This window comes from Dendrobates tinctorius, unplaced genomic scaffold (assembly GCF_039654945.1).
Source record: "Dendrobates tinctorius isolate UK_male_01 unplaced genomic scaffold, ASM3965494v1 ptg000003l, whole genome shotgun sequence".
Classification (NCBI taxonomy): Eukaryota; Metazoa; Chordata; class Amphibia; order Anura; family Dendrobatidae; genus Dendrobates; species Dendrobates tinctorius.
Window position 1 is genome coordinate 30,538,127 of NW_027361671.1, and position 19,981 is coordinate 30,558,107.

Below are 19,981 nucleotides of genomic sequence, written 5' to 3' on the forward strand. Positions count from 1 at the left end.
AAAGTTCTGATTACATCAACTTTGTTTGTGATTCTATTGAGTTCATCCTCACCCATAACTTGTTTAAGTTTTTAGAGAAATGGTATATTCATCACACAGGGCCAGCTATGTGCATGTCAGCTGCTTATGTCCTAACAAATTTGTACCGAGGTGTTTTAGAAGAGATTTTTGTTATTTCTAAAAAAAAATCCTTTTTTTAAAATATATAAAAACTTACACGCGTTATATGGATGACATTTTTGTAGTTTGGTCAGGTTCAAAAGAGGACGTTATTAACCTGTTATTTACCTAAATGATTGTTATTTACCTAAATGATTCCAACAACATGAATGTTCTTTACATCTGTTTTTGGGGGCCATGAACTCAATTTCTTGGATGTCAGGGTTCAAGTAAATAATGAAACACTCCTCACAGAAGTATATAGAAAATCATTTTTATGTGCTCAAAACACCCCCCTCAGCTTATACATGAGTCATTGTGCCAGAAAGCTGGCGGGGAGGGGGAGCGGCGGGTCACAGAGGCAGGAGCCGGTGGCTGTGGCTAAAGCCTGTGCCGCTGCTGTATAGCATACAGTGCCAGCCGCAGCCCCCGGCTTCCAGCACACATCATACTCACCTACCTGCGCGTCCTGGGTGCTGGCACTTGCATCTCGTTCCGGCCACCGGTGCCTGTAGATCTTCCTGCAGAGTGGTCACATGGCACCGCTCATTAAGGTAATGAATATGCACTGCTCTACACTCCCATAGGGGTGGAGCACATATTCATTATGTTAATCAACGGGGCCACGTGACCGCTCTGCAGGAAGAGCTGCAGGCGCCAGCGGCCGGAATGAGATGCAGTGCCAGCACCCAGGGCGCTCAGGTAGGGTGAGTAAGATGTGGTTTTTTTTGTTTTTTTTTAATAAGAATCATGCAAACAGGGATAGGGGATAAGGAGCCATGCATACCGGGATGGGAGGGGGGAGCCATGCATATAGGGACAGACGGGTGCTATATAAACAGGGACTGGACGGAGGAGGCATGCATACAATGATGGACGGGAAGCCATGCATACATTGACAGGGATGGGGAGGCATGCATACCAGTACAGGAATGAGGGGACAATGCATACCCTGCTTATACTCGAGTCAATAAGCTTACCCAGTTTTCCGTGGCAAAAGTAGATGCCTCGGCTTATACTCGAGTATATACGGTATTCAGTTTTTGCGTTTGAGGATGGTCAATAATACAGAAATAAGCTTTGACAAATAAACAGATGAATTAAAAAGTTGGTTCTTATCAAGAGGTTATGCGCATAAGATTTTTGTAGACGCTCTGAGAAAGGCTACAGAATCAAGTCCCAAAGCACTTAGGACACCTCGCATTAATAAAAGCTGTGCAAAATCCAGGAGATTCATCTTTAGCTTTAAATGCGGTCCGCTGGACAAAGTGATGCGTTCTGCTATAATTAAAAATTGGCATGTTCTAAGTTCAGATAAGGATCTAAGATGTGGTTCAGGAAAAATCATTAGTTACTCCTTGGCAGTGTCAAAATTTGAAGGATAATTTGGTCCGTAACCGGTTAAATAACTGGTTAAACAAATTCCTCTGTAAAGGGAAATGACAGATGTGGCTCTTGCCACTTTGTCTTTTTCACTTGAAAACGAATCCAATCTCTATAGGTGGAATATCACATTTTGTTAATCAGTTTATTTCTTGTAGAACTCAGTTTGTTGTGTATGACCCTTTCAGCCCGGTCAGGAGGTTCTATATAGGAAAACTTATTAGACCCCTTTTTGTAAGGTTTAGGGAACATTTTAAATCCATCTCCACAGGGAAAGGATCAAAACGTCTAATTGAGTATATATGCGATGTACATAATTCAGACCCGAAGGTGCTCTGTTTTGCTGGGAAAGGGTGACTTTACCAGACCAATGTGGTGATTTAAAAAAGCTACTTTTATGTAGGGAGGCCAGATGGAAAATATGCACAAACGCACAAGGTCCATGTGGCTTTAACCCCTTTCTGTCATGTGACGTACTATCCCATCCATGTGCCCTGGGACTTAATTCCCAGGGACGGGATAGTACGTCACAGCGATCAGCGGCGCCCACGTGGTGAGCGCCGCTGATCACGGCCGGATGTCAGCTGATTATCACAGCTGACACCCAGAACAATGTGTCAGGGGCGGTCACGGACCGCCCTTGCACACCACGATCAAATACGATCGCGGTATACCGGGGGTTAAAGGGAAGCATCGGCAGGGAGAGGGCTCCCTCCGTGCTTCCCTGAGCCCCCCACAGCAGCGCAATGTGCAGCGCTGCTGCGGGGGGGCTCCATCCCTGCAGGTCCCCGAATCCAAGATGGCGACGGGGACCTTCGGGGGCCTGCAGGGAGCTGGCTTCCTCATACCTGCAAAGCGCAGGCAAGGAGGAAGCCTTGTGCAGTGCCTGCGTCAGATCGCTGATCTGTCACAGTGATCTCTGATGTGACAGATCAGCTATCTGTCACAGGACAGTGATGTCCCACCTGGGACAATGTAATAAAGTAAAAAAAAAAAAAAAGTGTAAAAATAATTTAAAAAAAATCGCTAAATAAATTAAAAAAGAAAAAAAAAATATTCCCTAATAAATTCATTTTTTGGAAATAAATAAAAAAAACAATAAAAGTACACATATTTGGTATCGCCGCGTCCGTAACGACCCGCCCTATAAAACTGTCCCATTAGTTAACCCCTTTAGTGAACCCCTTAAAAAATAAAAATAAAAAACGAAGCAAAAAATAATGATTTATTATCATACCGCCAAACAAAAAGTGCAATAACGCGCGATCAAAAAGACGCATATAAATATGCATGGTACCGCTGAAAATGTCATCTTGTCCCGCAAAAAACGAGCCGCCATACAGCGTCATCAGTGAAAAAATAAAAAAAGTTATAGCTCGCAGAGTAAAGCGATGCAAAAATAATTATTTTTTATATAAAATTGTTTTCATTGCATAAAAGCACCAAAACATTAAAAAAACGACCTAAATGAGGTATCGCTGTAACCGTACTGACCCGAAGAATAAAAGGGCTTTATCAATTTTACCGCACGCGGAACGGTGTAAAGGCACCCCCCAAAAAGGAAATTCATGAAACGCTGGTTTTTGTTCATTCTGCGTCCCAAAAATAGGAATAAAAAGCGATCAAAAGATGTCACGTTGCACGAACATGATACCAATAAAAGCGTCAACTCGTCCCGCAAAAAATAAGACCTCACATGACTCAGTGGGTCAAAATATGGAAAAATTATAGCTCTCAATATGTGGTGATGCTAAAACTATTTTTACAATAAAAAGCGTCTTTTAGCGTGCGACAGCTGCCAAATATAAAAACCGGCTATATATAGTAAATCAAACCCCCCGTTATCACCCCCTTAGTTAGGGAAAAATAATAAAAAAAAAAAAAAATGTATTTATTTCCATTTTCCCATTACGGTTAGGGCTAGGGCTGAGATTAGGGTTAGGGGTGTGTTGGGGTTAGGGTTGGAGTTAGAATTGGGGGGTTTCCACTGTTTGGGCACATCAGGTGCTCTCCAAATGCAACATGGTGTCTGATCTCAATTCCAACCAATTCTGCGTTGAAAAAAGTCAAATGGTGCTCCTTCCCTTCCAAGCTCTGCCATGCGCCCAAACAGTGTTTTACCCCCACATATAGGGTATCAGCGTACTCAGGACAAATTGAAAAACAACTTTTGGGGTCCAATTTCTCCTGTTATCCTTAGGAAAATAAAAATTGGGGGCAAAAATATAATTTTTGTGGAAAAAAATGATTTTTTTATTTTCACGCCCGGGCATTAATAACTTCTGTGAAGCATTTGGTTCAAAGTGCTCACCACACATCTAGATAAGTTCCGTAGGGGGTCTAGTTTCCAAAATGGGGTCACTTGTGTGGAGTTTCAATAGTTTAGGTACATCAGAGGCTCTCCAAACGCACATGACACCCGCAGAACATTCCATCAAAGTCTGCATTCCAAAACGTCACCAATTCCCTTCCGAGCCCCGACGTGTGCCCATACAGTACTTTTCTCCCACATATGAGGTATCAGCGTACTCAGGACAAATTGGACAACAAATTTTGGGGTCCAATTTCTCCTGTTACCCTTGGGAAAATAAAAAAATTGGGGACTAAATGATCATGTTTGTGGAAAAAAAATACGATTTTTTTATTTTCATGCCCGGGCATTATAAACTTCTGTAAAGCCCTTGGGGGTTCAAAGTGCTCACCACACATCTAGATAAGTTCCTTAGGGGGTCTAGTTTCCAAAATGGTGTCACTTGTGGGGGGTTTCCACTGTTTAGGTGCATTCGGTGCTCTCCAAAGGCAACATGACACCCGCAGAGCATTCCATCAAAGTCTGCATTCCAAAACGTCACTACTTCCCTTCTGAGCCCCGACGTGTGCCCATACAGTAGTTTTCTCCCACATTTGGGGTATCAGCGTACACAGGACAAATTGGACAACAACTTTTGGGATCCAATTTCTCCTGGTACCCTTGGGAAAATAAAAAAAATGGGGACTAAAAGATCATGTTTGTTGAAAAAATACGATTTTTTTATTTTCACGCCCGGTCGTTATAAACTTCTGTGAAGCACTGGGGGGTTCAAAGTGCTCACCACACATCTAGATAAGTTCCGTGAGGGGTCTAGTTTCCAAAATGGGGCCACTTGTGGGGGGTTTCCACTGTTTAGGTACATCAGGGGCTCTCCAAAAGCAACATGACACCCGCAGAGCATTCCATCAAAGTCTGCATTCCAAAACGTCACTACTTCCCTTCCGAGCCCTGACGTGTGCCCATACAGTAGTTTTCTCCCACTTATGGGGTATCAGTGTACTCAGGACAAATTGGACAACAACTTTTGGGGTCCAATTTCTCCTGGTACCCTTGGGAAAATAAAAAAATTGGTGACTAAAAGATCATGTTTGTGGAAAAAATACGATTTTTTTATTTTCACGCCCGGGCGTTATAAACTTCTGTGAAGCACTGGGGGTTCAAAGTGCTCACCACACATCTAGATAAGTTCCTTGGGGGGGTCTAGTTTCCAAAATGGTGTAATTTGTGGGGGGTTTCCACTGTTTAGGTACATCAGGGGTTTTCCAATCGCGACATGGTGTCCGATCTCAATTCCAGCCAAAAAAGTCAAATGGCGCTGCTTCCCTTCTGAGCTCTGCCATGCGCCCAAATAGTCGTTTACACCCACATATGGGGTATCAGCGTACTCAGGACAAATTGCACAATAACTTTAAGGGTCCTGTTACCCTTGGGAAAATAAAACTTGGGAGTGAAAAGATCATTTTTGTGGAAAAATATGATTTTTTTAATTGTACAATGTACGTTATAAGCTTCTGTGAAGCCCTTGTTGGTTCAAAGTTGTCACCACATATCTAGATAAGTTCCTTGGGGGGTCTAGTTTCCAAAATGGGGTCACTTGTGGGTGGTTTCCACTGTTTAGGTACATCAGAGGCTCTCCAAACGTGACATGGCGTCCGATCTGAATTCTAGCCAATTTTGCATTGAAAAAGTCAATCGGCGCTCCTTCCCTTCTGAGCTCTGCCATGCGCCGAAACAGTGGTTCCCCCCCACATATCAGGTATCCGCGTACTCAGGACAAACTGCACAATAACTGTTGCAGTCCAACTTCTCCTGTTACCCTTGGTAAAAAAAAATTGAACCTGAAGTATTTTTTTTGTGAAAAAAAGTTAAATGTTCATTTTTTTTTTTTTAAATATTCAAAAAATTCCTGTGAAGCACCTGAAGAGTTAACAAACTTCTTGAATGTGGTTTTGAGCACCGTAAGGGGTGCAGTTTTTAGAATGGTGTCACTTTTGGGTATTTTCTATCATATAGAACCCTCAAAGTGGCTTCAAATGTGATGTGGTCCGTAAAAATAAAATGGTGTTGCAAAAATGAGAAATCGCTGGTCAACTTTTAACCCTTATAACTTCCTAAGAAAAAAAAATTGGGGTTCCAAAATTGTGCTGATGTAAAGTAAACATGTGGGAAATGTTACTTATTAAGTTTTTTTGTGTGCCGTATCTCTGTGATTTAAGGGCATAAAAATTCAAAGTTGGAAAATTGCGAAATTTTCAAAATTTTGGCCAAATTTCCGTTTTTTTCACAAATAAACGCAAGTTATATGAATGAAATTTTACCACTAGCATGAAGTACAATATGTCACGAGAAAACAATGTCAGAATCACCAGGATCCATGGAAGCGTTCCAGAGTTATTACCTCATAAATGGACAGTGGTCAGAATTGTAAAAATTGGCCCGGTCATGAGCGTGCAAACCACCCTTGGGGGTTAAGGGGTTAATGATAAGATTGACATGTCAATTTTTTTGTCAAAAAGAAAAAACAAAATTTTTTTTTTGGTAAAATTTTATTTTCTTAATTGTTAGTTTTAAATTAAAAAACTTGCTTTTAATTGTTGTTACAGAGGGGTAGTGGAGAAGACACTGTCTCTATATTAGGATCCGCCTATCCACTTCCTACCATACCTGGACCCATTGATCGACGTCCTCCGCTGCACATGTTCCCCTGCATCCATGTACTACTTGCATTGGCTAAAGAAAGTATTGTTTTACTGCATCACGGAGTCACGCCATTTCTACTGAGTATGCCAATACCCCATATGTGGTCAAAAGGTACTTTTGAGGCACAGTGGAAAGCTCAAATGGGAAGGAGCACCATATTTTTAGTTCAGATTTTGCTGGAATGGTTTGAGGGTGCCATGTCACATTGGCAGAGACCCTGAGGTGCCAGAACAGAAGAAGCCCCCCATAAGTGACCCCATTTTACAAACTACACCTCTCAATGAATTTATCTTGTAGTTCAGTGAGCTTATTGACACCATGTGTACCTCACAGATTTTCTTTTATCATTGGGAGATGAAGAAAGAAAAACTACATTTTTGCTACTGAAATGTTTTTTTTAACCAAAGTTTTTAATTTTTATAAGGACTAATAGATAAAAATGGACCTAACAGTTTGTTCTGCAATTTCTCTGAAGAGCACCAATGCAATACTGTACATGTAATTGGGAACTACTTTTTAGGCACAGTTAAAAGCTCAGAAGGGAAGGTTCTGAGATTTTGAAGAATTGGCTGTTAGAGTTTGCGGGTGCCATGACCCACTGGGAAAGTCCCTGAGGTGCCAGAACAGCAGAACCCCACATAAGTGCTCCCATTTTACAAACTACACCTCTCAATTAATATTGGGGTACAGTGATTATATTGACACCACAGGTGTGTCACAGAATTTTATACCATTGGGCAGTGAAGAAAAAAACGATTACATTTTTACCACACAAATGTTGGTTTAGCCCCAGATTTTACATTTTATCATGGGTAAATGAGTAAAACTAGCAACTTAATTTGTTACAATTTCTGCTGAACATGGCAGTACCTCATATGTGGCTGTACAGTACTGCTTAGCCACACAGCGAGACGCGGGAGGGACAGAGCACTATTTCCCTCTTGGAGAACAAATTATCGTAGAATAGTTTGTGGACTCCACATACAGAGACCCTAAGTGCCAAAATAGCAGAATCTCCCCTCACGTGAACCCATTTTTGAAATTACAACTCTCTGGGAATTTATCTACATGTGCACTGACGATTTTGACAGTGTTTTTTCAAGAAACAAGCAGTAGTTGTTGTTGCTTGGTGATAATTACAAATTTGCCATTGTATCCTATACATTGTGCCCAGCTCGTGCTTCCGGAGACATGGACCCTGTAACTTAGGCGGGATCCCATAGCTACAGAAATGCCAAACATGTGGACCCTAAATATGGGTTGGGCATACTGTGGGGATTAGAAGGGAGATGTATATTTGGATTTGGGAGTGCAAAATTCCCTGAATTTGTTTTGCTGGGTGAGAAACCATGACACTTTCCAGAGCCTTTGGGCTACTAGTAATGTGGAAGCCCTTTATATTTCTGTTAACAGATGACCGACCTGAGTGGGGACTTGCTTTTTTTGTGGATTGAGTTGAAGCTTTTGTTGAGAACATTTTACTTAACATTTCGGATCACGTTTATCCTGTGCTCTGTGCTGAGCACTTACATCAAGGTTTCCATCTAAGGCTACTTTCACACATCCGTCCGGGAGATTCCGGCGGTGTGCGGCGAAAAGCCGGACGGCCGGAAGCGGAGGCAGCAGAAGTAGCTGCGGCGCAACTTACGGCGGACTCGGCAGTCACCGCAGTACGGGGAAGACCACTTTTCGAGAGAGAGTAAGAGAGATATCCGGGCATGCGCAGAGGAGGAAAACTGCAAGCGGTGGCCGGATCAGGTAAAAGCCTGATCCGGCTGCCGGGCGTTACCATTGCCTTTCATTGGCCCACAGAACCGGAAGTGCCGCAGGCGTGCATGTCCGGCTTTTTTCGCCGGACAAAACAACGTTGCAGCACGCGTTCTGTCTGGCCGCTGGACAGCAGATTTCAGCCGGATCCGGTAAAAACTGGAACAAACGGAAGCACATGCGGCGCGATCCGACACGTGTGCTATTCAATGACAAAAAAACGGATCCGGCTGAAAAAAAAAACGGATCCGTTTCTTTACACACATGCCCGATTGCGCCTGACGGCGAAATCCGGATGTGTGAAAGAGACCTAAGGCCACGTTTAGTATGATGCACGTGTTTCTATTATACTTTTCCTTTGATTATTCCACTCCTGACGTTAGCATACAAATACTGATGTAAAACACTAACCAAATACTGAACATGTGAACATGGCCTTGATCTCAGAATGACATGATTCAGATGAAACCCCTGAGGGATCCATTCACTGTAATGAGGCAGCAGAGTTACTCTGGACTCCATTTGACCTCTGTTCATCCTTTTCCTTCTTTTGAGAGGTGCACAAAACTGGTGGTCCGCTATTTTATGAACGCTTAAATATATGGACACCACTAAATCACATGTCAGACGGCGTCCACAGTGCCTCTATCTGCCTCATTATAGGGAATCTTCCACCGGGGGTTCCATTTGAATCATGTATTTGAGAGATTTGCACAGAAACCAGGTGTAAGCATTCAGTGCAAGATAATTGTGAGCCGAGTCTTAGGATGGAGTCAAACGAGTGTATGAATCGGGGCCTATTATGCAAATGTCGCTCGGCTCAAACTCTGTCAGAGTTTGAGGCGAGTGTCAGTGCGCTGTGTTTTGATTCTCTCACATTAGAAAATTGCAGCACAGGTGTGGAGGACACAGAGAAGGTAATTTCTCCATCACCTCCATTGCCTGCGTCTGCGGTATTCGCACTGCTCTCGGATGACATCTGAGTGCAGCCCGATGTTTCGCACTCACCCATAACCTTGTATGGGTGAGTGCGGTCCGATTCTCTAATGCACCCTTTCCATGCTGCGATTATTTTCTCAAGCAGAATTGGCATGAGAAAATAATCACAGGACTGAGCTGCCCCATAGACTAACACTGGTCCAAGTGCTATGCGATGTTTATTGTGCGAGCGAGCCCTTAGTGTGATCTTTGGGAGCCTGAATGAGCAAACAGCAGGTGAAGAGATGGTTTCCTTTTTCCGCCGTTCCTCATGCAGTATACGTGAGTAGACAACTTAATTCTTCAGGTCGGTGCGATTACAGCTATACCAGATTTATATATATTTTTTTTACGCTTGGCTGCTATCACATGCTAATAACCGCTTTTTATTGCTTCGCATATTTTGAAAGCTATAATTTTTCTACATTTCTGCCAAATTAGTCATGTGATGGCTTGTTTTTTGCGGGATGAGCTGACATTTTTATTGGTACCTTATTCGAGCACATAATGTTTTTTGATCGCTTTTTATTCCTTTTTTTGGGAAACAGAATGATCAAAAGCCAGCAATTCAGGAATTTTGACGTAAAAATGATAAAGTATCTTTATTCCTAGGATCAGTACGATTACAACGATACCACATTTATATAATTTTTTTATGTTTTGCTGCTTTTACACAATGAAAACTATTTTATAGAAAAGAGAATTACGGTACGTGTGCATCTCTATATTGTGAGAACTGTAACTTTTTTATTTCTCCGCTGATGGACCTGTATAGCGTCTTGTTTTTTGCTGGACAATATGACGTTTTCAGCAAAATCATTTTTGTTTCCATACTACGTGTTTTATTCCACTTTTTGTTCAGAGGTATGATAAAAAAGTATGTTTTTTACCTTGTATTTTACTTAATTTTTTTACAGTGTACACTACAGGGGTTTACTAGTGTGACAGTTGGTGATACCAAATATGTGTACCGTTTTATTACTCCATTTTTATGAGCTTTTATATATATATATATATATATATATATATATATATATATATATATATATATATATATATATGTTTTTTACATTCTACCCCTGTAATATGTAACAAGCTGAGTTTCTGCTCACGTACACAAAATATGTGATGGAGAATTCCCCATAGGTCAATAGGATGAAGTATTGGGTGTTTCATGATATTGTTTGACTTGATTGATTTTCTTTTTTCCTAAAACAGAGTGCGCTTGAAGGAAAACTTAGCACCTTGTTCAGACACCTGCATGCTGCAAGACAGACACTGAGCATTGTTTTAGCCCCAGGAACAGACCCGTCACAATCGGCACATCACATGCTTCCTACAGTTACGTATTCCCGGTTAATAAATCATTTGACTCGATGTTCTCAGTCCTTGGAGGAATGCTGCAGAGATTTGCTCACAATGACCCTCATTGTACCATCTGCACCTTGGGTGAGTGAATACCTATTGTCTTTCTTTGCTGTAAGTCATGTAAACATTTCTGTCTACTTTGCATTTTTTTTTATTATTGTCCTGTATACTTTTTTGTTTGACTTTTTTTCTGTTATAAACACATTGAATTGGAATGATATATTGGAATACGTTAAGAGATTTTTTAAATAAACTATGTTATATACTATGTATTCGTGAAAAAGCTTTGGGTCTCCCTGAAGTGACTCGGACTGCAACGACATGAAATGGGGGAGGGCTCATAAATGGTATGTGCCTCTATTCACGCTATTTCTTCAAAAATCTGTGCATCAGTCTTTTTTGTGTAAAATGTTTTTTTTTATGTTTTTTTTGGCAGTATTTTTTTCAAATTACAATCCAAATGCACCCAGGCTTGCATAGGGTGACTTTTGTACCATTAACCCCCTTCACGACATATGACGTATATTTATTTCATATGTTGTGTCTCTGCCTTTGATGCAGGCTCACACACTGAGCCCGCATCTTTCTCCGCACTGGACAGCTGATTTAATCAGCCATTATGTGCCTCTCACTATTCCAAATTACAGTAGTAGGTTGGAAAAAACACAGTGTAATTTGTCTTGTTTTGTTGTTCATCTTAGGTTGCATTTACCTAAATTTAAAGGGGTTTGCCCTCTGTGGAAACTCAGTGTCCCCAAGTACAGTTTATTAAAAAAGAAAAAAAGAATCTATCCTTTACTCACCCTACCCTGGTCCAGCGCTGAGTTTTCACTACTGCTCCTTGTATCTATTATTGTCTGCAGCACTGAATCACATTGACAGCGCTTCAACCAATCGGTGAGCTCAACATCTATGCCCGTAATAAACGGCACAAGCCGCTCAGAGCCACTGAGCTTACTGATTGGCTGCAGAGCTGTCAAAATGACTTCTGTGCTGCAGATTGTTTTAAAAGCAAACTGCTGGGGACAGGGGGATTCCTCAAAACGGAATACCTTCCAAGGACCAGATTTTTCTGGTCATACCTTGATAAGTAAAATCATATAATTCAAAGAGGATGTACTTAGTTTTTCTCATAACTGTATACAAATTAGCAGTTGCATGGGGAAAAAAGATGAACCAAGCCCTGTTCCTAATTTTGACAATTGTTAGCTCCCTGTTAGGACACACCCCTGCGCCAAGACATTAATAGAAGTACTAAGATGGCAACATAGGGTGCCTTTTCTACGCCTCTGGCTGTCACATCAACCCGGAAGGTTGTGTTGGATTGCATGGGGGTGACAGAGGTGTCGTCCTTCCTTTGTCTAGTTGGTAAAATTTTGCGGTCTGACTGTGGTATCTAACTGGTTAAATTGCTGGGATCGGAGTTTTCTCAAATCCTGAGAGTGGCAGTAGCCCTCGTCATACATTCACCCCACAAATGTGACGTACAAGCATGTCACATGTCAGTAAGGGGTTAATGTACATTGGACAAAGGGACACATGAAATATTTAACATTTTGCTGCAGACTTTTAGCATTAGGCTTCTCCATGTTATGGCCGTTGATGTCCTTTCTTTTTCTTCTCTATATAAACACACATTTATTTATTTATTTTTCCTGCGGTTTTCAAACTTTTAAACTGACAGATTTCATTAAAATTTCCCCGCAGGTATCTGCTGCAGTTAAGAAACGTTTGTGCATCTTTACAGCACATAAAGCAACATAATAAATTAATACATTCTGTAGGGAATCTTTTCCCATTTAATTTCACCGGTTCTTTAGCTCAAAGCTAATTTTCACGCTCTTTTTGAACTTGAGTCATAATACAGGAGGGATCTTGGTTTGCTTTGTACTTTGAAAAAAAATAATTTTTTTGAAGTATGTGTGTGTTTATCTGTGCATTTTTATGTATTCTGTATGAATTTTAAGTTGCAAATCTTGTTTAGTCCTTTGATAATGGTGTCTGGGAATTTACTAATATACCTGTAAATTTAGTCAGACTATAATGGAATAAAAATATTTAAATACAGTGGGGGAAATAAGTATTTGGTCCCTTGCTGATTTTGTAAGTTTGCCCACTGACAAAGACATGAACAGTCTATAATTTTAAGGGTAGGTTAATTTTAAGATTAAGAGATAAAATATCAAAAATAAAATCCAGAAAATCACATTTTGTAAGTTATATACATTTTTTTTTTGCATTTTGCAGTGTGAAATAAGTATTTGATCCCTCTGGCAAACAAGATTTAATACTTGGTGGAAAAACCCTTGTTGGCAAGCACAACATTCTGAAGTTTTTTGCGGTTGATGATGAGGTTTGCGCACATGTCAGGAGGAATTTTGGTCCACTCATCTATGCAGATCATCTCTAAATCATTAAGATTTTGAGGCTGTCGCTTGGCAACTCGGAGCTTTAACTCCCTCCATAAGTTTTCCATGGGATTAACGTCTGGAGACTGGCTAGGCCTCTCCATGACCTTAACGTACCTCTTTTTGAGCCATTCCTTTGTTGCCTTGGCTGTATGTTTTGGATCATTGTCTTGCTAGAAGACCCAGCCACGACCCATTTTTAATATCCTGGCGAAGGGAAGGAGGATTTACGGAACATGGCTCCATCCATTCTCCCATTGACGCGGTGAAGTAGTCCTGTGCTTTTAGCAGAGAAACACCCCCAAAACATAAAGATTCCACCTCCATGCTTGACAGTGGGGACGGTGTTATGAATAGGTCATCGAGGAGGATAGCAGGAATAGGCTAGGCCACCAGGAAACCAGAAAGGTTGGTAACTCAGCGGATTGCAGACCCCTAATCCTAACAACACAACTAACAGTAGCCGTGGGGCGTACCTATGATGCCCTAGACGCCTCGGCACAGCTGGAGAACTAACTAAGCTTAAAGCAAGAAAGGTGAAATCTAAACTGCCCCGGAGTAGAACCCCAAAGAAATAGATAGCCCTCAAACATATATTGTCGGTGATTCAAGATGAGGCACAAACACAGGCAGAAAATAGACAGAGCAAATGATGGGGCCCACACTGTCTAGATAAGATAGGAAAGGAAAGACACTGTCTGCAATCACGCAAAAACCCTAAAAAATCCAACACGTCTGATGTACAAAAAACACTGAGGTCTCACGACCTCTCCCCCACTATATCAGCATTCGGGTGTGAACTGGCAGCAAAGCAAAAAAGACTAATATAACATGTGACCACAGTACCTTCTCCCAATCACTCACAGAATGATCCAGGTGTTCATTGGCAAACTTCAGACGGGCCTGCACATGTGCCTTTTTGAGCAGGGGGACCTGCGGGCACTGCAGGATTTTAAACCTTTATGTGTTACCAATGGTTTTCTTGGTGACTGTTGTCCCAGCTGCCTTGAGATCATTAACAAGTTCCCCCTGTGTAGTTTTAGGCTGATCTCACCTTCCTCATGATCAAGGATAACCCACGAAGTGAGATTTTGCATGGTGCCCCAGATTGATGTCGATTGACAGTCATTTTGTATTTCTTCCATTTTCTTACTATTGCACCAACAGTTGTCTCCTTCTCACCCAGCGTCTTACTTATGGTTTTGTAGCCCAATCCAGCTTTGTGCAGGTGTATGATCTTGTCCCTGACATCCTTAGAAAGCTCTTTAGTCTTGCCCATGTTGTAGAGGTTAGTGTCAGAAACAACGCACTAAGCTTGCTCACTGAGCCAGTGCGCGTGTCCTGAGTAAAGCGAACTGTGTTCAAAGATACCTGTGGAGCAGGCAGCAGCCGAATAGGTGCATACTTCAGAACAGCAGGACCTGAAGAACGTGACTGCTGGGGGCGTGGCCTAAACTCCAGAGAGCTAGGAGCTGCAAGAGAACTCCTAGCAGGGTAACTGCGAGACAAAGCTACCAAGGGGCATAGACAGGGAGGAGGATAGTCAGGACGTAGCCAATGAGTCATACACAGAGATAGCTGAGGTACAAGAGGGGCGAGTAGAGAGTAGCCAGATAACAGGCAACGAGTCATACACATAGAGGGTAGCGCAGTACAGAATCAACAGGCAAACTCACAACGGGGAACAGAACCGGCTCAGAACCATATAAACAAGCTATAACAACAAACAGGCACACGGAGGTCACCACACTTGGCCAAAGGCAAAAGTATAACTGACAGGGATTGGAGCTTCCCAGGGGTTTAAGAAGCTCTCCCAGAACCAAAGAGAGGCCACAATCATTAACCCCAGGTGTGCAGGTCAAAACCTGCACTGAGCTCAAGACATTAACCCCTGACGTGCAGCTCAAAAACCTGCACTGGGATCATGACAGTTAGAGTCTGACTGATTAAGTCTGTGGACAGGAGTCTTTTATAAAGGTGACTATGTAAGACAGCTGTCTTTAATGCAGGTAACGAGTTGATTAGGAATGTCTAACTGGTCTGTAGGAGCCAAAACTCTTCAAGGGTGGTAGGGGATGAAATACTTATTTCTCACTGCAAAATGCACATAAATTTATATAATTTATCCAATGTGATTCTCTGGATTTTATCTTTGATATTCTATCTCTCAATGTTAAAATGAACCTACCCTTAAAATTATAGACTGTTCATGTCTTTATCAGTGGGCAAACTTACAAAATCAGCAAGGGATCAAATATTTATTTCCCCCACTGTATATATGCAGGTTAATAGCGTTTTTGTTGATGACAGGTTCCCGTAAAGGGCAGGAGCAGAAAACATACAATATGTAAAATTTCGTGTAAAATTGCTACTTCAATAAGTATTATGTTGGGTAATAAAGGAAAAGGCCTCTATCTATACATTTTTAGTGCAGATGTTTTCATCTTTTTTTTGCTTCAGGCTGATGTGGCAGCCAAAAAATGCATTTATGGCTATGGCATTTCAAGTTTTTTTTTTTTCTTTTTCACATGTTTACTGTATAATTAATTTTGTATATTTTTTATTGTTTTAAACCTTTTTTTTTTTATATTAGTTCTCACACGAGACTTGACCCTGCCGATCATAACATCTCTTATACCATTCGTAGTATACCTTGTAGTTCAGTCCTTGGCTGAGCTTTACAGAAGGGCCGTTTAGCAGTGACGGGGACTTTTAGCAGGCTGCTCTGGGATCCCATTACAAGAGTTGATGAGAGGTGGTCTGTATGTGTAGTGGTGATGCTACTGACCCAGAAATTTGGTGTAAAACACTTTTTAATAAATGCTAAATTATTTTGCAACTCAAAAATGTAAAAAAATGTTGTGACTTTAAATACTTTCACAACAATTTCATCCAGCACTGCCAAGATGAGCGGAGCATGGGTGGTACTGGGACGTGATGCCGTAGCTCAATAAATTCATGATGAGCTGTGACATACTGTACACCAGTAATCTTACACCAGTCAATGATCAGAGTAAGATTCGCACACCGCTATTTAGATATGCCTGAGTCATTAAGAGGCATGCACCCTCATCAAGACTGGCGTGTGCAATGCTGGTCTTGATGAGTCTGGGCCATAGTGTTTTTTCTGGGTCTATTTTTCCTCTCAAAAGGACACTTTGGCAGAGCCAGACTAACCATATTATCTTATGGGGTTGATGGGTACCAACTAGTGAAGAGCACAAGTGCTCGCTATTTGTGTCTAACTGCCGCGAAACATGCAGCTGTGGGGACTCGAACATGTCACAATTCTTGCTACAATTCATGGGTCGGCGAGCCACATGTGACTCCCGATCTATAGGTTGGGACCCCTGCTCTAACATGTGGACCTCCCGATCCTTTCTGCCATATGATATTGTGGAACGAGGATCGCATAGTTTGATTTCAAGCATCTGATCCTTTTGTTATAATGCTAGATAAGCCGCTGCCAGGGTTGTCTGGCAGAGCATTTGTTTCTTTTCTTCCCAGTGAAAATACATGACAGATAGCTTTCAGATCAAACAGGCTAATTGCGTAAATAGAAGAACTGTATACCAAGAGTACTCATGTACCTAAACCATATAGATCACGATGTTTCCAGATTAGCAACATCCCAAAATATTAAAATGTCTTCAGACCAGTGTATATATTTCATTAATCTTACTTGAAAATTAAAGTTGCTATTTTTTAATATTCTGTAATTTAATAAAACTATTCGAACTGGCGTATTTTAGTAACCTATTTTAGTCCGCAAACTACATTTATACTTCCTGATGAAGTTTAACACCCCTACAAATTAGCCATTAACAAAGTGTTTTTTTATTTCCTGGATAAATGTTTTCTTCTCAGATGTTTCTTCCTAACTAAATGTTTGATTGTGCACAGTAAATGGTTGAGACTCCATAATAATACACATTGATTTTTAATAAGATTTTTAATTCTGTTTTGCTTGTTTATAAGCATAAGCTTTTACCGTACTAAAGCCAAGTTAGACCTCATTAAGACATCCAAGTTTTTTGAAAAATATTGTACCAGTCATCAGTGTTTTGGATCCAATTTTCTTCATTGTTTGGTCAATGTGTCAGATTTTACCATCCGTGTTTCATCAGTGATTTTCACATACAGTTGTGGCCAAAAGTATTGACACCCCTGCAATTCTGTCAGATAATACTCAGTTTCTTCCTGAAAATGATTGCAAACACAAATTCTTTGGTATTATTATCTTCATTTAATTTGTCTTAAATTAAAAAACACAAACGAGAATGAAGCAAAAAGCAAAGCATTGATCATTTCACATAAAACTCCATGAATGGGCCAGACAAAAGTATTGGCACCCTCAGCCTAATACTTGGTTGCACAACCTTTAGCCAAAATAACTGCGACCAACCGCTTCCGGTAACCATCAATGAGTTTCTTACAATGCTCTGCTGGAATTTTAGACCATTCTTCTTTGGCAAACTGCTCCGGGTCCCTGATATTTGAAGGGTGCCTTCTCCAAACTGCCATTTTTAGATCTCTCCACAGGTGTTCTATGGGATTCAGGTCTGGACTCATTGCTGGCCACCTTAGAAGTCTCCAGTGCTTTCTCTCAAACCATTTTCTAGTGCTTTTTGAAGTGTGTTTTGGGTCATTGTCCTGCTGGAAGACCCATGACCTCTGAGGGAGACCCAGCTTTCTCACACTGGGCCCTACATTATGCTGCAAAATTTGTTGGTAGTCTTCTGACTTCATAATGCCATGCACACGGTCAAGCAGTCCAGTGCCAGAGGCAGTAAAGCAACCCCAAAACATCAGGGAACCTCCACCATGTTTGACTGTAGGGACTGTGTTCTTTTCTTTGAATGCCTCTTTTTTTCTCCTGTAAACTCTATGTTGATGCCTTTGCTCAAAAAGCTCTACTTTTGTCTCATCTGACCAGAGAACATTCTTCCAAAATGTTTTAGGCTTTTTCAGGTAAGTTTTGGCAAACTCCAGCCTGGCTTTTTTATGTCTCGGGGTAAGAAGTGGGGTCTTCCTGGGTCTCCTACCATACAGTCCCTTTTCATTCAGACGCCGACGGATAGTACGGGTTGACACTGTTGTACCCTCGGACTGCAGGGCAGCTTGAACTTGTTTGGATGTTAGTTGAGGTTCTTTATCCAACATCCGCACAATCTTGCGTTGAAATCTCTTGTCAATTTTTCTTTTCCGTCCACATCTAGGGAGGTTAGCCACAGTGACATGGGCTTTAAACTTCTTGATGACACTGTGCACGGTAGACACAGGAACATTCAGGTCTTTGGAGATGGACTTGTAGCCTTGAGATTGCTCATGCTTCCTCACAATTTGGTTTCTCAAGTCCTCAGACAGTTCTTTGGTCTTCTTTTCTCCATGCTCAATGTGGTACACACAAGGACACAGGACAGAGGTTGAGTCAACTTTAATCCATGTCAACTGGCTGCAAGTGTGATTTAGTTATTGCCAACACCTGTTAGGTGCCACAGGTAAGTTACAGGTGCTGTTAATTACACAAATTAGAAAAGCATCACATGATTTTTCGAACAGTGCCAATACTTTTGTCCACCCTCTTTTTTATGTTTGGTGTGGAATTATATCCAATTTGGCTTTAGGACAATTCTTTTTGTGTTTTTTCATTTAAGACAAATTAAATGAAGATAATAATACCAAAGAATTGCACCTCAAAAAGTGCACAGCGCACGCTAAAATCCTACTAGAGCACGGCCAGCGCACGATCTGCACACCCTATGCTAAAGATAGGGTGCGCAGATCGCATGCGTCCATGTGCGATAGTAGGCGGCGATGACCGGATGGGGCGGGCAGGGAGCCGGCAGGGGGCGGGGCTTAGCGGCGCCGTGCGCTGCATGGAATAAGCGCTAGTGTGAAACTAGCCTTACAAAGCTGAGAACATAGGTGCTCTACTGGGTTGATGAACCAGAGGGGTCACAGGGCCATCTTCTAAAGTGTATGGTGCTTTGGAGCTCTCCTCTAAAGTCTTCCTTCCACAAGTCTATGGTTGATGTCAGGCTATGTAGACTTCCATCAAATAAATGGTTGATTTGGAATTCCATCCCTCTGTACAGTGCCAAATTTTTTTTCTCATACACACGGCACATTTATATCCAACACAGTGGATGATTTTCTTTTAAACTAACCACAGCCAGCTATATATTCTTGTCAAGTAATAGTATTAAAGAAGATACTAGGCCTTCTGTCCACCAGATAAGGATTGCAGCATCCCTAATGGTTATTGCCTAGCACCTCAAAGCAAAACCCATCCTTGTAATTTCTCCCACAGGTTCTGACTTCACCTTCTCTTCCCCAGACTGTCAGTAATTGTGTGCCTGACTCACACCCCATTTGGAGACGTTCAAGCTGAATTCTAATGCGATGGCTCATGACACAGACTGAGTGGAGTGAGAGTTCATCCCTCTTGAGTAAGACACATCACGACTGCCACATCCTTGACATATTGACGCCAATTTAATATCTTCCATGCTATAAACTGGTAGACATTTTAGTGCCCTATCGTTTTGAATCTCAGTGGTCATCCAAGATTTCAGCAATGTGATCTTCTTCCATATTTATGGCATGCTAGGGTCGATTTAAAATACACTTCCCCATCCAATGGATTGTTGTAGGATCAAGTATTGAATTAATCTTTTAGATTACAATTTTTTTTTCCTTTTTACTGTTAAAATAAATTTCTACCTAACAATTATTTGGAGGCACTGCTCCCATGGCTAGATATTACCGTTGCATACTTAATCAATCATTTAGATGTAAGTCAATTGTTTTGCTTTGTCCACTTATTTCACAGTGGGTATGCTGACTTGCACTGGTCTGTGTCCTATGATTTTGTACAGTCCTGCTCAGTGGTTTCACGTACACT

The 19,981-nt window shown here is 41.4% G+C and overlaps 1 protein-coding gene across 1 annotated transcript in view; it reads left to right on the top strand.

Annotated features, from left to right (window-relative positions):
• The window catches only part of LOC141048316 (uncharacterized), a 198,499-nt gene that overhangs the window by 139,331 nt on the left and 39,187 nt on the right, over positions 1-19,981 (top strand). The window contains exon 9 of the mRNA XM_073543818.1: positions 10,517-10,747. Coding sequence (XP_073399919.1) covers positions 10,517-10,747 — 231 coding nt within the window. The remainder of the gene's footprint in view (positions 1-10,516; positions 10,748-19,981) is intronic.